At 38.8% G+C, this 18,553-nt stretch overlaps 2 protein-coding genes and 1 long non-coding RNA gene across 4 annotated transcripts in view; 1 reads left to right on the forward strand and 2 right to left on the reverse strand.

Annotated features, from left to right (window-relative positions):
- Nucleotides 1-18: 18 nt before the first annotated feature.
- On the reverse strand, nucleotides 19-8,829 carry LOC122557806 (achaete-scute homolog 3-like). The gene is made up of 2 exons (XM_043705863.1): nucleotides 8,742-8,829; nucleotides 19-1,080 (listed from the first exon to the last, which is right to left on the reverse strand). Exon 2 carries the CDS (start codon nucleotides 1,060-1,062, stop codon nucleotides 433-435), a length of 630 nt encoding a protein of 209 aa, XP_043561798.1. The 5' UTR covers nucleotides 1,063-1,080; nucleotides 8,742-8,829; the 3' UTR covers nucleotides 19-432.
- Nucleotides 1,013-10,587, forward strand: LOC122557807. The gene is made up of 3 exons (XR_006313938.1): nucleotides 1,013-1,102; nucleotides 1,443-1,552; nucleotides 10,314-10,587. It is a non-coding gene; the product is annotated as an uncharacterized LOC122557807 (long non-coding RNA).
- Nucleotides 10,588-12,020: 1,433 nt separating this feature from the next.
- Nucleotides 12,021-18,553, reverse strand: part of tmem9b (TMEM9 domain family, member B) — an 89,204-nt gene continuing 82,671 nt past the window's right edge. For both annotated transcript variants that reach the window (XM_043705866.1, XM_043705864.1), the window contains one exon: nucleotides 12,021-14,211. In XM_043705866.1, coding sequence (XP_043561801.1) covers nucleotides 14,056-14,211 — 156 coding nt within the window. In that variant the 3' untranslated portion in view covers nucleotides 12,021-14,055. The remainder of the gene's footprint in view (nucleotides 14,212-18,553) is intronic.

The following is an 18,553-nucleotide window of genomic DNA, read 5'->3' on the forward strand; positions in this document are numbered from 1 at the left end:
ACAGGGAGTGGGGTGAATTGGGAGGTGAGCAGGGAATGGGGTGAATTGGGAGGTAAGCAGGGAATGGGGTGAGCAGGGAGTGGGGTGAATTGGGAGGTGAGCAGGGAATGGGGTGAATTGGGAGGTAAGCAGGGAATGGGGTGAGCAGGGAGTGGGGTGAATTGGGAGGTGAGCAGGGAATGGGGTGAATTGGGAGGTAAGCAGGGAATGGGGTGAGCAGGGAGTGGGGTGAATTGGGAGGTGAGCAGGGAATGGGGTGAATTGGGAGGTAAGCAGGGAATGGGGTGAGCAGGGAGTGGGGTGAATTGGGAGGTGAGCAGGGAATGGGGTGAATTGGGAGGTAAGCAGGGAATGGGGTGAGCAGGGAGTGGGGTGAATTGGGAGGTGAGCAGGGAGTGAGCTGCGCTGGTTCTTGGTCTCGCCCCCACCGCCTCAGTGGCGGATTTGCCGCTTGCTAGCCCCGTCCCCAGAGACGGCCCCGTGGGCGGCCGTTTCCAGGGCATCCGTTGCCTGGGAGACGGCGTCGGCGGGCGGCTGGTGCTCGGCGTGCTCCGCGTGCACGGCCAGCAGCGCCTGTAGTTCCCGGATGTATTTGATGGCGGCCCGGAGGGTCTCCACTTTACTGAGCCTCTTGTCAGTGAGCTCCTGCGGCAGGTGCTGCCTCAGCTGCGCGTAGCCCTCGTTCACGCACTTCACCCTCTGCCTCTCCCTCTCGTTGCGCTTGCGGATGAAGGCCGGCTCGTAGGAATAGTCGTAGCCCCCTCCGAACGGGCTGGCGAAGGGGAGCGGGGAGTAATAGTGCCAGGTCGGGTAGGCATCGTTTGCAAAGGCATCCGTGCAGGAGCGCTCGGCGCAGGACAGCATTGGCATGTCGTCAGGGTGCCTCAGTCTGGGGGGTTCGGTACACGGGAAACCGGAGAGATCTGCAGGGACCGGTGGAGTCAGTTGCATGCAGGCGGCCTCGCCGAAAGTGATCCTCTCCAGCAGACTGTCGTAACTTTCCGCCTCCATCTGATACACGTAACTTTCCGGGGATGCCATCGCCATGGAGCTTTCGATCATATTGGCTGCTGCGCTGTGCTTTGCAGGAGGAAGAAGTCGGGTATAGATTAGTGATTTCATTTTCTTGGATTTGCAATCATTAAGATTTCTTAAAACGAGGGGAACAATATCAAAAGTTCGTAAGAAGTATCGTAACAAACAAAAGGTCCTCTGTAGCTTTCCCCTAAAACTTATCAATGAATTATTAGTGAATACGAATAACTAACTAAAGAGTAACTAATGCTTCCAAATAAACCTGTTGAACTATAACCTGGTATTGTGTGATTTTTAACGTCCACCCCAGTCCAACACCGGCACCTCCAAGTCATAACTAAAGACTATTTGCAGTTCTGAAGAAAAGTTACTGGATCCGACACGTTAACTCTGCTTTCTCTCCACAGATGCTGCCAGACCTGCTGATTTCCTCCAGCAATTTTTGATTTCGTAGTAGCTGCACTTAACCGCTTTTAGATGTAATATCTCTTCAATATGAATTCGATTCATATATAAGGTATTCGTTATTATTTATCACTAAATCAAGCATTCATTTCTGTAGGGTGTAATTAAATAGCACAAATCAGTGATAAAACTCATATGGTTTATAGGATATTTTACGAGGTAGAAATTCCGTTGAATTTAGTGTAAACAATTATTTGATTAATCACTGGAACACATGAGGTAATGCATCATGCATTTGTTTAGAATCTCATACTTAAAAGTAGTGCAAAGTATTAAAGTAATAAATCTTACCCGAACGTATTGGAGAATAATATCTGGACACAGTTCACTAGAGGCAAAATAAAGTTGGACTGGTCGTAGAATCCATAAACAACCAGTTTATGAGCTATTACAGAATAGCTCGAGGCTAGTTCAATCTGCAATGTTGTGGTTCAGTTTTTATTGGAACCAGTTTAGATACGTATCATTTTACATTACAGTCAACCTGTTGCAGGATTTTGGTGTTTGCAAATTATTACGTATAAAACAGGCTTTTTAACTTTCAATATGTGTACACTGATTTCGTCTTGTCAACCCTACAATCTATTTGTGTAGCAATTGTCAAAATTGTGAATTAAATTTCAGATTCTTAATAAAATTTGATCTGTGAAGGAATTTCCTTGTGGTATTGGGTGTCATATACGTCATGATAGTAAACGAATTGGTCATTTACTTTCATTCAGCTTCTGTCAGTTTTAAACGATTATTGTATCAATACTCTTCCCCCTCCACTGCCCTTTTGCGTTCACTTTTAACTGGTGTCCAGTAACTTCAGTTCTGAGGAATTAGCCCTCCACCTGAAATGTTAATTTAGTTCTTCTAGTGGGTGGGCAGTCTAAAGTGCCAGAATAGTGCATATCACATCAACGCATCCTCTAGAATGTGCATTCAAACTACAAAGACGTGGATGCAGAAACCATTGCATTTCAATCTGTTTTTTTTTAAAAGGCCGATGCTTTTATTTACACTCCAGTTATATAGTGAACCCCACATCAAGTAAAGTATAATTTGGCTATTCTATCAAAATAAAAGTAGCATCAGACACTCAATATGCATTATCACTATTTTGGTGTTGATTTCAGTGTTTTAACTGCAGCAAATGCAAAGCAGCATTAAAATATTGTTTAATTATGTCGTAGTTACCAAGAGCCAACTATTAACGTTAAAATGTATTTAGCATGTGGATGCCGGCGATAAAAGCTCTGCTCATTGGGCACCGCCGCATCAGCAGACGCAACCAAAGAAGCAAATCTGCAATCTTTCGGTTTTGAGGCAGAGTTAGAACCATGACTGTGCTCTGCACTTGCAAGTTAAGTTCAATCAGAAGAGTTGAGTGACGTGCCGAAAAAGTCAAAAGCAAATAATATTATTTTTAAGTCACAGTGGGTCCGGAGTGTTGACTCCATAGTTCTTCTACGGCAAATTGATCGAGAATTGTCACCCATTTGTGTGAAACTTGCCTCATTGATTTCCCTGAATAAATTGTCCCTGTCTTTTTATGTCTCTCAACAACCACCTGTCTTAGTGTACTAAAATCATGGTCTGACAGCAGTTGTTTCTCTGCGTCCTGTTATCATGATGGAATCATTGTCAATGGGATTAGTAACAGCACTGGGCAATTAATGCTGGCCCATTAAAAAAAAACACTTTGAAGGGCTTATGGATGAAACGTTGACTCTTCAGCTCCTCGGATGCTGCCTGGCCTGTCATGCTTTTCCAGCACCACACTTTGACTTCTGAAACTAAATCAGCTCAGGCTTTTTTTTGAAGATCTATAATCTTTCAAAATGAGTTAGGAGAGAAATACATTTTACTCACTGAACTGGATGAATAAATGTCACTTTTTTTGTGACCGGACAACAAGCCAATGTATTTGACAGTATCATGTTGTTCATTGCTAATCGATGGCCAAACTACGGCAGAAATGAACTGTAAAAATCTCCCAAATAACATCATGAACAAAACTTCATGATGTAGCATGAAGTCATATACATCAGTAGGTTCTAGGTTTCTCTTAAAGTTTCAGAGAAGTCTTTAAACGAGTTTGTATCTTAGTTCAGCAATGAAAACTGTATGCATATTAGCTGAGAACATTTTGATGACACTGATTATTAGATATTCACACAGATTCACTCTTTCAGCTTATATGTAAAGAATGACTGATGCCTTCGTATTGGAAAAATGTCAGTCTTCGTGAATTCATCCTGTTTTCTGCCAGTTCCTTATGTAGGTAGATCAAAGAGAAATCCCTTCAAGCGCAGTTTTGAAGTTTAGCATGGATACATCAATTGAGAGAAATCAATTGTGAAGGTTGAAAATCAGAGGATATAAAATCATTTGACTTATGATACATGTAATTAGATAATACTTCTCATGATTTATGCAAAGATAACTTTTATTTTATTTTGGACTGTGGACTAAAAATAGGAAAATATGCTTTTTTCAACGAAAGAAAATGTGTGAGATGTTTCGAGTTTTATAAACAAGTTATTGGAACATGTTGAGAGTTTTTCTACAGTGTTCCCTTATTCATGCAGTGAGGGATCATTCCAGAAAGCATGGCACTGTTTGCCCAGAGACAGTCTTTTGATTTGTTTTGAATTGGACCAGTTGTAATGGGCAAAAAAAGGTATCAGAATACATGTATTAACAGCCACTTGATGGGTGTGGTCAATAAACCATAAGGTTCTAGCCAGCAAAGAGAAAACACCTAAATCTCTCTTTCACTTTCATATAGAGAAGTAACAGAAATCTCCTTGTAGCTGTACTGCTTCAATATTTCACTGTCAACTGCTATCTACAAATTCCCTTGTTGAAAAAGGCAAAAACAAAACTCCACTTTCAGAGGCACTGAAAAAGCAGATCCTTAACCATTAAATGAAAGGCTGAGAATTGGTGTATTCACTACCTTGCCTCATTCGCAAGATGTTCAAGGATATTAAAAAAAATGAAATAAATTAACTCAACATGTATGATCCAGACTGTGCCAGAACTGTGCTTCTCTGGCTTTTTATCCTTCCCTAACGCACACATAATATTTGTGTACTGTCTTGACTCTGTGTGCATCAATTTGCATGTGAATGGGAATGTTAAAAAGGCGTGGAGTTTAACTTATAGAGTTGTAAGTTGGCAATTCATGTTTCTTTCTTGTCATTGGCTAAGAAAGGTTTGATTACAATAAAATTATTTTCTTGTTAATGAAAAGCCTAGTATACACATTTGTATCCTGAATTAGAATTGGGCAATTCAGTAGTTTGATCAAATTTTCATATTTGTGATTTCCATGCAGTAAGTCTTGATATTTGATTAATATTGTTATGTTCTGTTCTAAGAGCAGAAACAGCATTGGTTCAGCGGTAACAGAGACACCTTTGAGTTAAACATTTGTGTGTTTAGCATTGCTCCAAAAATGTAGAGTGTAGAGCATGGAAACAGACACTTTGGTCCAACGAGTCCATGTCGACCATGTTCCAAAACTAAATGCGTCCCTCTTGTCTACATTTGGCTCATGTTCCTCCAAACCTTTCTTATTTATACTTAGCCAAATGTCTTTTAAATGTTGTTACTGTACCTCCATCCATACTTCCTCTGGTAGTTCATTCCACGCACAAACCACTATGTAAAAAATGTTGGCCCTCATGTCCTTTTTAAAATTTTCTCCTCTCACCTTAAAAATATGCCCCTTAGTTTTGAACTCCACTACCTTCGGCAAAAGACCCTTGCTACTCAGATTATCTATGCCCGTCATGATTTTATACACCTCTATAAGGTCACCCCATAACCTCCTATGCTTCAGTGAAAAAAGTTCCTGCATATACAGTTTATTTTTATAACTCAAACCCTTCATTCCTGGCAATTTCCTGGTAAATTCTTTCTGAACCCTCTCCAATTTAGTAATATCCTTTCATAGCAGGGTGACCAGAACTGCACATGGTACTCCAGAAGATGCCTCATGAACATCCTGTATAACCTTAACATGACATCCCAACTCCTATATTTAAAGGTATGAGCAATGATGCATGCATGTTATCAATGTTTTAAATACGTTGTTTATCTGTGATACCAATTTCAAAGAATTATGTATCTGAACGCAGAAGTTTCTGTATTCTACAAGACTATCCAGGGCCATATCATTAATTATATAAATCCTGCCTTTGTTTTACCAAAATGTAATACCTTGCTTTTACCCAAATTGCATTCCATCTGCCACCCCTCAGCCCATTGACCCAATTGATCAAGTTCTGTTTGTAATCCTAGATAACCTTTTTCACTGTCCACTACATCATCAATTTTTGTGTCATCCACAAACCTAGTAATCATGCCTACTATATTCCCATTCAAATCATTCATATAAATGACAAACAAAAGTGACCAAGTACTAGTCCCTGTGCAACTCTGCTGGTCACAGGCCTCCAGACTGAAAAACAATCCTCTACTGCCACCCTCTGTCTCCTATCAAGCCAATTTTGTATCCAATGGGAAAGCTCACCCTGAATCCCACGTGATCTAACTTTACTAATTAGTCTACCACACAAACCTTGTCAAAGACTTTGCTAAAACCATGTAAACAGACTCTATCCCTCTGCCCATATCAATCTTTCTCATTACTTCCTCAAAAAACCCAAATCAAGTTATACAGTCATAGAGGTATACAGAACAGAAACAGATCCTTCAATCCAACTCATCCATGCTGACCAGAAATCCAAAATTAATCTAGTCCTATTAGCCAGAACTTGGCCCATATCCCTCTAGACCCTTCCTATTCATGTACCCATCCAGATCCCTTTTAAATGTTGTAATTGTCCCAGCCTCCACCGCTTTCTCTGGCAGCTCATTCCATATACGCATCACCCTCTATGTGAAACAATTGCCCCTTAGGTCCCTTTTAAATCTTACCCTTCTCACTCTAAACCTGTGCCCTTTCATTCTGGACTCCCCCACCCCAGGGAAAAGATCTTATTTAATTATGCCCTATTCATGCCCCTCATGATTTTATAAATCTCTATAAAGTAACCGCACAGCCTCTGATGCTCCAGGGGAAACAGCCCCAGCCTATTCAACCTTTCCCTATAGCTTAAATCCTCCAACCCTGGCATAAAAATTGTAAATCTTTTCTCAATCCTTTAAAGTTTCACAACATCCTTCGTTTAGGAGGAAGACCAGAATTGCACAAAATATTCCAAACATGCCCTAACCAATGTCCTGTATAGCCACAATATGACCTCTCATCTATATATAATGCTCTAACCAATAAAGGAAAGCTTACCAAATGCCTTCTACACTATCTAACTACCTACAACTCCACTTTCAAGGAACTATGGACCTGCAGTCCAAGGTCTCTTTGTTAATTAAACTTCCCAGGTCCTTACCATTAAGTGTATAAGTCCTGCCCTGATTTGCCTTTCCAAAATGCAGCCATTTATCTAAATTAAACTCCATCTGCCACTCCTCGGCCCATTTGCCCACCTGCTCAAGTTCCCGTTGTACTCTGGGGTAACCTTCTTCGCTGCCAACTACACCTCCAATTTTGGTGTCATTTGCAAACTAACTAACTATACCTCCAATGATCAAATCATTTATATAAAATCAGTGGACCCAGCACCGAACCTTGTGGCACACCACTGGTCACAGGCCTCCAGGCTACAATTGTCTCACACACAACCATGCAGACTATTCCTAATCATCCTTGCCTCTCCAAATGCTTGTAAATCCTATGTTTTAAAATCACCTCTAACAACTTACCCACAACTGAAGTCAGAATCACACGTCTACAATTCCCAGATTTCTCCTTACAACCTTTCTTAAATAAAGGCACATTACTCACCCTCCAGTTCTCCGGCATCTCACCCATGGTTATAGATGATACAAATATTTCTGCCATGGGTCCTGAAATTACTTCCCTAACTTCCCACACATTTTGGGATACATTCATTCAGGTCCTGAAGATTTATCAACTTTTATGTTTTTTAAGACCTCCAGCAGTTCTCTACTACAATGTGAACTACTTTCAAAACATCAATATTTATTTCCCCAAGTTCTCTAGCCTCCATTTCCTTCTCCAAAGTAAACGCTGACATGAAATATTCATTTAGTATCTATTCTCTCTCTTGTTGTTCGTTTGCTCTTCATGTACTTGGATAATCTTTGGACTATCCGTAACCTTATCTGCCAAGGCTATCTTGTATCCTCTTTGCCCTCCTGATGTTCTCTTAAGAATGCTCCTACACTCTTTATAATCTCCAAGAGATTCATTTCATCCCAGATGTTCAGATCTAATATATATTTTTCCTTTTCTTGGCTTGAACCTCAATATCTTTATTCATCCATTGTTCCCTACTCTTACCAGTCTTACTCTTCACCCTAACAGGAACATAATGCCTCTGAACTCTTGTTATCATACTTCTGAAAGCCTCCCACTTGTTAGATGTCCCTTTACTTGCAAAGTCTTGTCCTATTAACTTTTGAAAGTTCTTGTCTCATACCATAAAAATTTGCCTTACTTCAATTAAGAACTTGAACTTTTATGGAAGGCTTTTCCATAACTATTTTAAAATTAATAGAATTATGATCACTAGTCCCAAAGGTTCAATCACTTGCCCTGCCTTATAGTTTTGCTCCTTCTCTAGTACATACATTTACATATTGATTAAGACTTTTTTTGAACACATATGGTAAATTCCTCACTATCCAAGCCTTTAACACAATCCTAGTCAATGTTTGGAAAATTAAAACTCCCTACTTTTATAATCCTATTATTCTTACATACATCTGAGATCTCTACACTTTTGATCCTTAATTTCCCTCTGACAATGACTGGGCCTATAGCACAATTCCATCAAGGTGATCATACCTTTCTCATTTCTAATTTCTTGTATAATTTCACTGGCGCTCCCTCAAAAAAATCATAATTACAGTAGTAATGTTTCCTTAATCAAAAATGCCGCACCCTCCCCTCTCTTGCCTCCCTTTCTAGCCTTCCTACAGCAGTTAAAACTCAATAATGGTGACATAGTGGTAACCTCCCTGAGTGAGTAACCAAGCTTAATGCTCTGGGTTAATGGATCACAGACCAATAGTGAAGTATAGAATTCAATTAATAAATCTTGAAAGGAATGTTGGTGATGATGATACCATTGTCTATTCTCATAAAAATCCATCTGGATCATTGATGTATTTTAGAAAGGAAAATCTGCCATCCTCACCTGATCTTGTCCACATTTGAATCCAAAACAATAGGAGCATGGTTGACTCTTAACTGTTTCAGAAATGGTCCAGCAAGACACTCAGTAGAACCTAACCATCACAAAATCTGTCAAAAGAAATGAACCTGGATGGATAATCAATTCATTAAGCTAGGCATTGGAAACAACAACAGCATACTTAGCCTGGCCTGGCGAGTTAGTGGTTACCACTGCTGTCTCACAGCGCCAGTTTAGAACACCTAATCTAGACTCCAGTCCAGCGCAGTACTGAAAGTTTGCCTCACGGTCAGCTGTACTATCTTTCTGGGGCAAAGGTGAGGACTGCAGATGCAGGAAACCAGAATCTAGATTAGAGTGGTGCTGGAAAAGCACAGGAAGTCAGGCAGCATCCGAGGAGCAGGAAAATCGACGTTTTGGGCAAAAGCCCTTCATTAGGAATAGAGGCACGGAGCCTCCAGGGTGGAGAGATAAATGGTGGTGGAGAGGTGGGGGGTGGGGTGGTGAGACTGGGGAGAAGGTAGCGAAGAGTACAATAGAATGGAGGTAGAGATAGAGGTGATAGGTCAAATATTACCTTCCCCCACCCTCCTCTTTGACCTATTACCTCTATCCCCATGCCCATTCACCTAGTGTACTCTTTGCTACCTTCTCCCCAGCCAACCCCCATTTATCTCTCCACCCGGAGGCTCCCTGCAAATAATTGTACTATTATTTGAAAACATACAGAAGTGATCATATTGAAACTAGGAATACACTTATGGAAGTGTGAAGAGACAAGCGATTAAAATGGACAAAGGCAGACCCTCAGGCTAGATTTTATACTCAGTTAATGTCTTCATTGAAAAGATTATGAATCATGAATTTTGAGGACTGATACTTGTTTGAACTGGTTTAGAAATAGTACTCAAAATTGTTCTGTCAGAAAGGAACATAGAACTACTTTCTACATCAGTAGTTTAACATCAGCAGTTGAAAGAATTTTAGTGCCTATAGTATCATGATCAAAAGTAATCCATCAAATTTATTAGTGGAAGATAACCATTCAAATTATTTATAACAATAATTCAACTAAGACAGTGCTGGGACCTAGCATATAATCACTCAATATTAAATCCATTTAACTTAAAAGCTGCTTTATGTGACTACAAGGTTTCAGAATGGCTTGTTTGACGCCCCCAAAGTTACGGAGAATTCTCATGATAGATTGTTTCCAGTGGACAGTAAGATGATAATAAGAGGGCACAAATTTAAAATGTCAAAAAAAGGTAAAAATTATAGTTGCATGACATCAGTTAATTATTGACAATTCTTTGTTGCAACATAGCCATTAGCATTTTTAAATGTGAATTGGATGGTTGCATGAAAAGAGAATATAGAAGAGCACTGACAGCCAGTATGTCAGTGAAATAGTTAACAGTTTTATGATTTAATGAGGTACTGTAGTCCTGTTATGCTGTGAAGATGTGTTCTAGTCATAACTTCATAAAGTTCCTGTGAAATTGTATATTTTAAAACAAATACTCACAAGATGGCTGCCAAGCATCAAGTAATTTTCTGCATTTACTCAAAAAGGACCACCTGAAGCTTCCAGAAAATTCTAATTGAATAACTTTGGATGTGCCTCACCGCACCCCCCAACTGAATTGATATGCTAACATTAGCCATTCCATCTACTGACTTCATCTATACTTCCTGCTGCCTTGGTAAAACAACCAATATAATCAAAGACTCTTCCCACACCTGTTTTACTCTCTACCACCTTCTTTCAATCAGGCAAAAGGTATAAAAGTTTGAATATACATACAAATAGATTCAAGAACAGCTTCCTCCCCGCTACTGTCAGACTTTTGAATGGATCTCTCAAATGTTAATTCTGATCTCTCTTACTGCACCTTCTCTGCGGCTGTAACACTGTATTCTGCACGGTGTTCTGCTATCCTGATGCTCTTTGTATATGATCTGTCTGTATAGCTCGCAATGCAACACTTTTCACTGTATTTCAATACATGTGACAACCATAAATCAATCAAACCAAGATCTTACGACTAAACCTCTGGGAGCTGTCTGATTTATCAAAAATCTAATGTCAGCAGACCTTCAAACTTGTCATCTCAAAGATCAATGCTTGTCAAAGGTGGGCGAAGAGATTACTTATGCCTGAAATAAGTGTTAAAGACCATCATCCGCCTCCTATTGTATATCAATGACCTTTAAGCCATTTGATATGGACAATGACAATGATTATGTGACTGAAACTGGCCTCTGATATTGAAAAGCTTTATTATTCAAGACCCAGGAAATGGCTTAGACAATGTGAAGAAAAATAAAAAAAACCCACCTGCAGCAAAAGGCTGTGCCATGATTGCCTTGGAAGAATTTGCAGGCTGTAAAATCTTTAAATAACCTCCAAGCTTGATTCCTAAATCTAAATCCATGTGTCAAGGCAGCAAATTTCCTTATATGAAAGCTACAAGTTCCTAACTTTGTGACCTTCTGAACATTCATCTCTTTAAGTGAATCCTATAAGAACTCATCTAAACTTCAAGAGTGAAAAAGACTTTCTTCTTCAGTCAACCTACAAAAAATGTTTTTCCTACAATGAAATGTGAACTGTATTTTTTTTTGTCTATGGCTTGTAAAAGTGCTCCATTACCCTTATATATATTTTCTTCTCAAATATGTGCACATGTATGTTGATTGATTGACATAGCATTTAGACTCAGGGTGAGTGTGAGAATAAATAACCGTAATCTTTAAGCCTGATGCTGGTTCTTTACATTGGTCATATGCTAGCAGGGGCTTAGAAAAATACACATCTACCTTTCCAAAAGGTTACTGCTAGTACGGAAAGGTAATAGGAGATTTCAGTTTCTCTCTCCTCTATTTGTAACAGTCTATGAATTTAATCAAGCTGGATCGCTTTTGCTGTACATTACTTACTAATGCAAATGACACACTTTAGTGAAAGAAACCAGTTTATACCTGGACAACTGTTTAAGCAGTCACTATGTTCTCTATTCCCATGGACTGCCAAGCATTAGATTCTGTGTTAAAACTCCAACATTAGCAAAAAGAAAATGAAAATGATAGCAACTCTGGACTAGGAAATTAAAAATATTAATGAGCGCACTACTTGTATTTGTGCTTAGCTATTTATACAATACAATAACATATTCTATAAATTATAAACATAAACATTTTGTAGGGTTGCTTTTTCACTTACCTGGGGTGTCTTGCACAAATTATATTTGCCATTACAAATGAATAAAAAAGTCAGAATTTTAAAACTCAAGAGTTATTTTAATATATTAATTAAAGCTTACAAAAAGGTCCCAAAATACATACATTAGTATCATCAGGATGGAGAGATACAGCCTAAATTAAGGGACTAGTATTATTTAGTCTGATTTAAATACTGAATGCAAATGTAAAAACAAAACGTTCAATACAATTCCATATTTTAGACATTATCTGTGCAGAATATACTATTTAAATGTTTACAATAGCCATTGGCTTATCTCTATGTAGCATTTCTTGTAAATCTTCTTGTAGCATAGTCAAATTTGATCCCAAGTTAAATATGTTAGCAATTTAGTATCTCACAGAATATAATATGGAAGTTTGTTTACCAGCTTAAAATAACATATGCTTTTTATCAGATATTTTCTCTCAACATTGTATGGCATTCCCTGAACAGGTAAAATGAAACTGATGAAGTGTTGATGCAGCACACTATTACTAATATGTTATATGGATTAACAGGCCATTTTGCTTATTTCTCTTCATTTGGCAAGTTAATTTCAGTTGTGCTATTGCTCGTGAATGAGAAATGGTGTGGTTGGGTGTAATGCTCCTTTCTATAGAAAAAGGAAGTGGCAAAATAACTTTAGTTGCTTTCAAAACAGTACGGACAGAAACCTACAAGCCTAGCCACCAGCTGTGAAGAGCAAAATGTATTTCAGAGGTGTACACAGCGGTGCTTAAAATGCTATAATAAAGGATTAAAAACACTGATCTCTTATGTGTTAGCATTTAATTATATATTAAGGCCAGAATTCCTCTTGGGCAAATATACTGCATGTCACTTTACTTAATCATACAGACCAAAATGATCTCATTCAATCTCTTGATCATGTTGAATTAGCTGTAAGGGTAAGGGGAGGTGCACAACACCACATTTCGTGCCCATTAGTTAGACATTTCATTTGGCAAAAAAGCCTGCTTATTATCAGCATTCAGTGAGCTCCACGAGAAAACGTACACAGATATTAGTTGTAGACAAGTTTGAAAATGGTTATAGTATTTTCCACAGTGAAATAGTTTACTAATGTCTTGGCCAACGCTTAAACAACTTAACCGGGAGTAGTCGCACTAATGGAACTATGCTTCCAAGTGCCTCCTACTGAATTCACACAAGGCAAAGGAAATGAAAATTGGGGATAATACACTAAGACTACTAATGAACTGCAAAATCCATCAATCAAACATGCAATAGAGAAAAAAAAAACTGATGTAAAAACTGTTGAAAAAGTGTATCATATTCTAGCACCATTTTTCAAAAAATATTCGAAATTAGACTATTTCTATAATGTTTAGGTCTGGAACAATGACTAACCCTAATTATTTTCATCTGTAAAGTTGGAGGTTTTGCATTTTAATTTTTTTATTCTATTGCTAATAAACTGCAAACAATTTCTGGTCAGAGGAGAGGAACTACGGTAATTTTGATAAATTATCATAATTATTTTATAATTGCCATCTTTAGGATTCACGATTTTATTAAAAAATATTGGTTAAAAACAAAAATCAATGGGGTGTTGGGGACCAAAAAATACTTAGGCACTTCCTTGAGGACAGGGAGTGCTGGAAGAATGCTACAAAGAGCAAGTTTTGTTGACAATAATTCTGAGTATATGAAAAGCAGCATGTCTTAGTCTTCTGTCAATATCCCATGTTATTGTTCTGTAAGCTCCCCATAATTAAAGCATCCAGGAAAATAATTAACTTACAGCTCTATTTTATTAGTGTTTATCATCACTTGCTATGTTGTGGTTTTGTTTCCAGAACTGTATGATAATTTAGGATGAAAACCTATTAAAATAGATACATCAAAACCATGATATTAAAGGAATATAAAACTATTAACATGATTATTATACTATATTTTTCCTTAAAGAACCAAGGATAAAAAGAATTAAGGTATTAAACAAAACCAACAAGCAGTCAGAACCACAAAGATTGTCAGATAATTATTTCTCTATAGGTCCACTGACTCATTGCTTCCTGTATTCCTCCACGTACTTTAAGAGTGTTTTTAGCTGAGGACAACATGGCGATCAAAAACTGATTTCCTCTGTTCTTGAACTTGTCTCTTCCAGCGCTGCTGTGCATATTCAACTTTGTTCAACATGTTGGTGCGTGACCGAGAACGGGACAGTACTTCATGGGCATTAGCAAATGGCTGTGTGTCCTAAAAGGAAAGCAGGCTCTCATGAGACATTACAGAAGAAAAACCAGTTTAAAAATCAGTACAGAAAAATTGCAAAATATTGATTCATTTGTGTCCTGCAACAATCAAGACTCTTTAACTAACAACCAAGTTGAATGGAGAAACAAAATAGCTAGACCAAGTGAGTAGCAAGTAGGGTATTATTATCTGTGGGGAGAAAGTGAGGTCTGCAGATGCTGGAGATCAGAGATGGAAATGTGTTGCTGGAAAAACGCAGCAGGTCAGGCAGCATCTAGGGAACAGGAGAATCGACGTTTCGGGCATTAGCCCTTCTTCAGGAATGAGGAAAGTTGGTCCAGCAGGCTAAGATAAAAGATAGGGAGGAGGGACTTGGGGGAGGGGCGTCAGAAATGTGATAGGTGGAAAGAGGTCAAGGTGAGGGTGATAGGTCAGACTGGGGTGGGGGCGGAGAGGTCGGGAAGAGGATTGCAGGTTAGGAAGGCGGTGCTGAATTCGATGGATTTGACTGAGACAAGGTGGGGGGAGGGGAAATACCTTGTCTCAGTCAAATCCATCGAATTCAGCACCGCCTTCCTAACCTGCAATCTTCTTCCCACCTCTCCGCCCCCACCCCAGTCTGACCTATCACCCTCACCTTGACCTCTTTCCACCTATCACATTTCCGACGCCCCTCCCCCAAGTCCCTCCTCCCTATCTTTTATCTTAGCCTGCTGGACCAACTTTCCTCATTCCTGAAGGGCTAATGCCCGAAACGTCGATTCTCCTGTTCCCTAGATGCTGCCTGACCTGCTGCGTTTTTCCAGCAACACATTTCCATCTATTATTATCTGTGGAACAAATTGGGTACACCATAGAAAAATGCATTGCCGAACATATAGAAACTATGACTTCATCATGCAATAGTTTTGAGAATATCTTTAATGTCATTAATGTTAATGTTTAAAAATGCAAATCCATTGCAAAACCATAGAGCTGGATTTTAGATGCCTCGTTCCCTGTCTCCCACATAACAAAGTTGGTCAGAAGTGTAACCCACAAACAAAAGCCAGCTGCTCTGCAGCTATTTTATGTTCTGTACAGCATTAATTGGCACACAGTGAGCTTCCACTCCCACCTGGAGTGCAAGTCCCAACCTTGGGATAGACCAATAGCTCAAACAGAGGAGATTATGGAGGCCAGATGAGTGAAGTCTTGTATGTCGTCAGGCTTTGGGTGGCAAGTCCAGGTGACGGTTAAGTTTGAAAGGGTTAAATAGGATATTATCAAAGGGGACTCATAAATGTGATCCTCTCCCTTGCCTGACATCAGCTCATCTAGCAAAAGCTGCTGGGCTAACATTTGACATGGACCTATCTCTGCCATGACTAAAATAGGGAAGGCTGGAATTTTTAAAAGTTTCAATAGGTTCAAGATTTCTCCTTCATCCCCTCTAAAATGGAATTCAGTTCTGAGATAAGTGGAATGGTGATGGGCAGGCTGCATGCTGTATTTCATCAAACTCCCATTCAAACACACTAGTGGGAAATAATACATTCCAGTCGCACTACAGCTACAAAAATATTTTACTTTTAATAAAATTGTCATTTATCAAGTTGTCCTTAACTAAAACAGTTGAAATGAATTTAACATTCACATTAAAGTAGTTAATATGTTTTAGGAGGTTTGTGGTATTAGAGTATGGGAGGAACAAGAAGTCTACAACTGAGGCACTTATGAAACAATTTCCACGGACTTGCATTTTTGCTCTCTGCTGTTCATGCTAGTACTAGAACTCTTTGCATTAGAACATGGCTTCAACACACCAAGTAGCTTGACACACTAAGGCAGTGCTGAATATATTGAAGGAATCATTCTTGGATAAGTAATTAAACAAAGGGTACTCTGCCTATTCAGGTTGATGTTAGGCTCCCAATGCATTACTGAAGAGCAACTGAGAACTTTCTCAGACAACATTTCTTCTACAATCAATACCAGCGCAATAATAATAATAATAATAATGATAATAATAATTCACGTCTTGAAATTTTGGGAGCCTATTGTGTGCATAATGGACACCACATTCTCTGGCTAAAGGAAAGTAATTCTGTTTTCAAGTAGATTATTATATTTTGAGACAAACTAGGAAATTTCATAAAGCCTACGCTTTATAACATTGAATACTGTTAAGCTTATTCTGTACAGAACCAACACTGTTTTTATTTCAAAATAAAACTTGTATGAAAGAGTTTATTGCATTTACAAACTTGACCCAAAATAACTAGCTTATTTGCAATGAAAATAACAACAGTTTTAAATTTGTAGGAACAGAGGGAAATTCAAGAATAGAACAGACTGGTGATAACAAGAGACTTTAAGATCAAACTAGTAGCTACCAATGAAGCAAAGAACCACTATACAGAAAACATGCATTTTAGTTTGGGTTGATATATCAATACTTGCTGGTGAATAGATATAAAATTTTATTGAAGAATAAAGAAAGTGAACAAATTCAAAATAAATTAGCTTTGTAACCTATAACAAATCTGGAAATAAATAATTTACAGAATAAAAATACTTCATACCTTCAGGACACCTGATACAAATAACACAGTAAAATAAATACTAGAACAGCAAACTAAGTTTATTTTATTACCATATAACATCCAATGCTGTGTCTAAGTACTGCAATATTCAGTAATATATTATCAGATGAATAAAAAATTAAGCTGCTGGAATTACACTATTCTGAATTTATCTAATCATAGCCATTAAATCACCTGAAATGGCTTCAATTCCTGCTCCTACACCATTATCTCACGATCTACCATCTGCTCCCACTCAAGGATCTATCCTTACTCCCCTTTCTACTTCCTGTCTACTTAGTGCTCTTTGGTGACATCAACCAAAAACACAGCATCAGATTTTACATGTATGAGATTCATTTCTACCTCACTTCTCAGTCACTGAGTTATCAGAAGGCCTGTCCAACATCCTGTAGTAAAATAATGCTTTCTGTCTTTAATCTCCGTGACATTCTGCTCCCCAGCAACCAAATCCATGCCTCTCCCTGAAAACTGGTCAAGGCTTAAGCAATGGTCAGAATATGACCTCAAGATCATCTTCCAACCATATCTTCACAGCATCACCAGACTGCCTAATTTCAACTTCCATAATATGTTTGTATCCTTGATGTAACCTGTTCGCTGTTAGAACCCTTTGTGGCATCTTGAATTAACTAAGTATTCTAATACACTCCTAACTGGCTTCCTATGTTCTACCCTTCATAAACTTAAATTCATTCAAATTTATTGTGCCCATGTCCTAATTCCAACAAATTACTCTTCATCAACAGGAATGAGGCTCATTCATGATGAAGGATTTATGCCCGAAACATCGATTCTCCTTCCCCTCGGATGCTGCCTGATCTGCTGTGCTTTTCCAGCACCAGACTCTTGACTATATAAATATGTAAGTATAAATATGAAAGGTCAAGAATAAGCAGAATCATTTAAATAAAGGCAGATGATGAAGACATGTATCTCAAACTGCAGACAGATCTGCAATTTTAATAAGTTCTTCACAAAAATCAGTCTTCAGCCAATCCAAATCACTCCATATGACATCATGAAATGGTTGGAAGCACTGGATATTGCAAAGGCTTTGGGGCTGATAGTTTTAGAGCTATATTATTGAAGACTTGTGCTCCAGAACTTGCCACAACCCTGGCAAAGCTGTTTCACACAACATAGGCATCTACCCGACAATGTGGAAAATTGCCCAGTTACATCCTGTACACAAGAAGTAGGACAAATCCTGTGCGGCCAATTACCATTCCATCAGTCTACTCTTATCATCTTGAAGTGATAGAAAGTGATATCAACAATGCTTTTAAGCAGCACTGATAGCAGGGCTCACTGATAGCAGGGCCACTCAGCTCTTGATCTCATTACAGCCTTGGTTCAAACATGGACAAAAGTGTTGAATTACAGAGATGAAGTGAGAGTGACTGCCCTTGACATCAAGGCTGTTTTCGGCAAAAGCGAGGACTGCAGATGCTGGAAATCAGAGTTTAGATCAGAGTGGGGCTGGAAAAGCACAGCAGATCAGGCAGCATCCGAGGAGCAGGAAAATCGACGTTTCGGGCAAAAGCCCTTAATCAGGAATAGAGGCAGGAAGCCTCCAGGGTGGAGAGAGAAAATCAAGGCTGTTTTGAACAAATGTAGAATCAAAAAGTTCTAGCAAATGGAGTCAATAGGAATCGGGGGAAAACTCTCCACTGGTTGGAGTCATATATGACACAAAGGAAGATAGTTGTGGCTGTCAGTCTTCTCAAGCTTCATAACGTCTCTGCAGGGGTTCCTCA

This window comes from Chiloscyllium plagiosum, chromosome 16 (assembly GCF_004010195.1).
Source record: "Chiloscyllium plagiosum isolate BGI_BamShark_2017 chromosome 16, ASM401019v2, whole genome shotgun sequence".
NCBI classification, from domain to species: Eukaryota; Metazoa; Chordata; class Chondrichthyes; order Orectolobiformes; family Hemiscylliidae; genus Chiloscyllium; species Chiloscyllium plagiosum.

Bases quoted from the DNA above. Each gene is read 5' to 3' on its own strand.
- LOC122557806 (XM_043705863.1), bottom strand. From the start codon at position 1,062: ATGATCGAAAGCTCCATGGCGATGGCATCCCCGGAAAGTTACGTGTAT.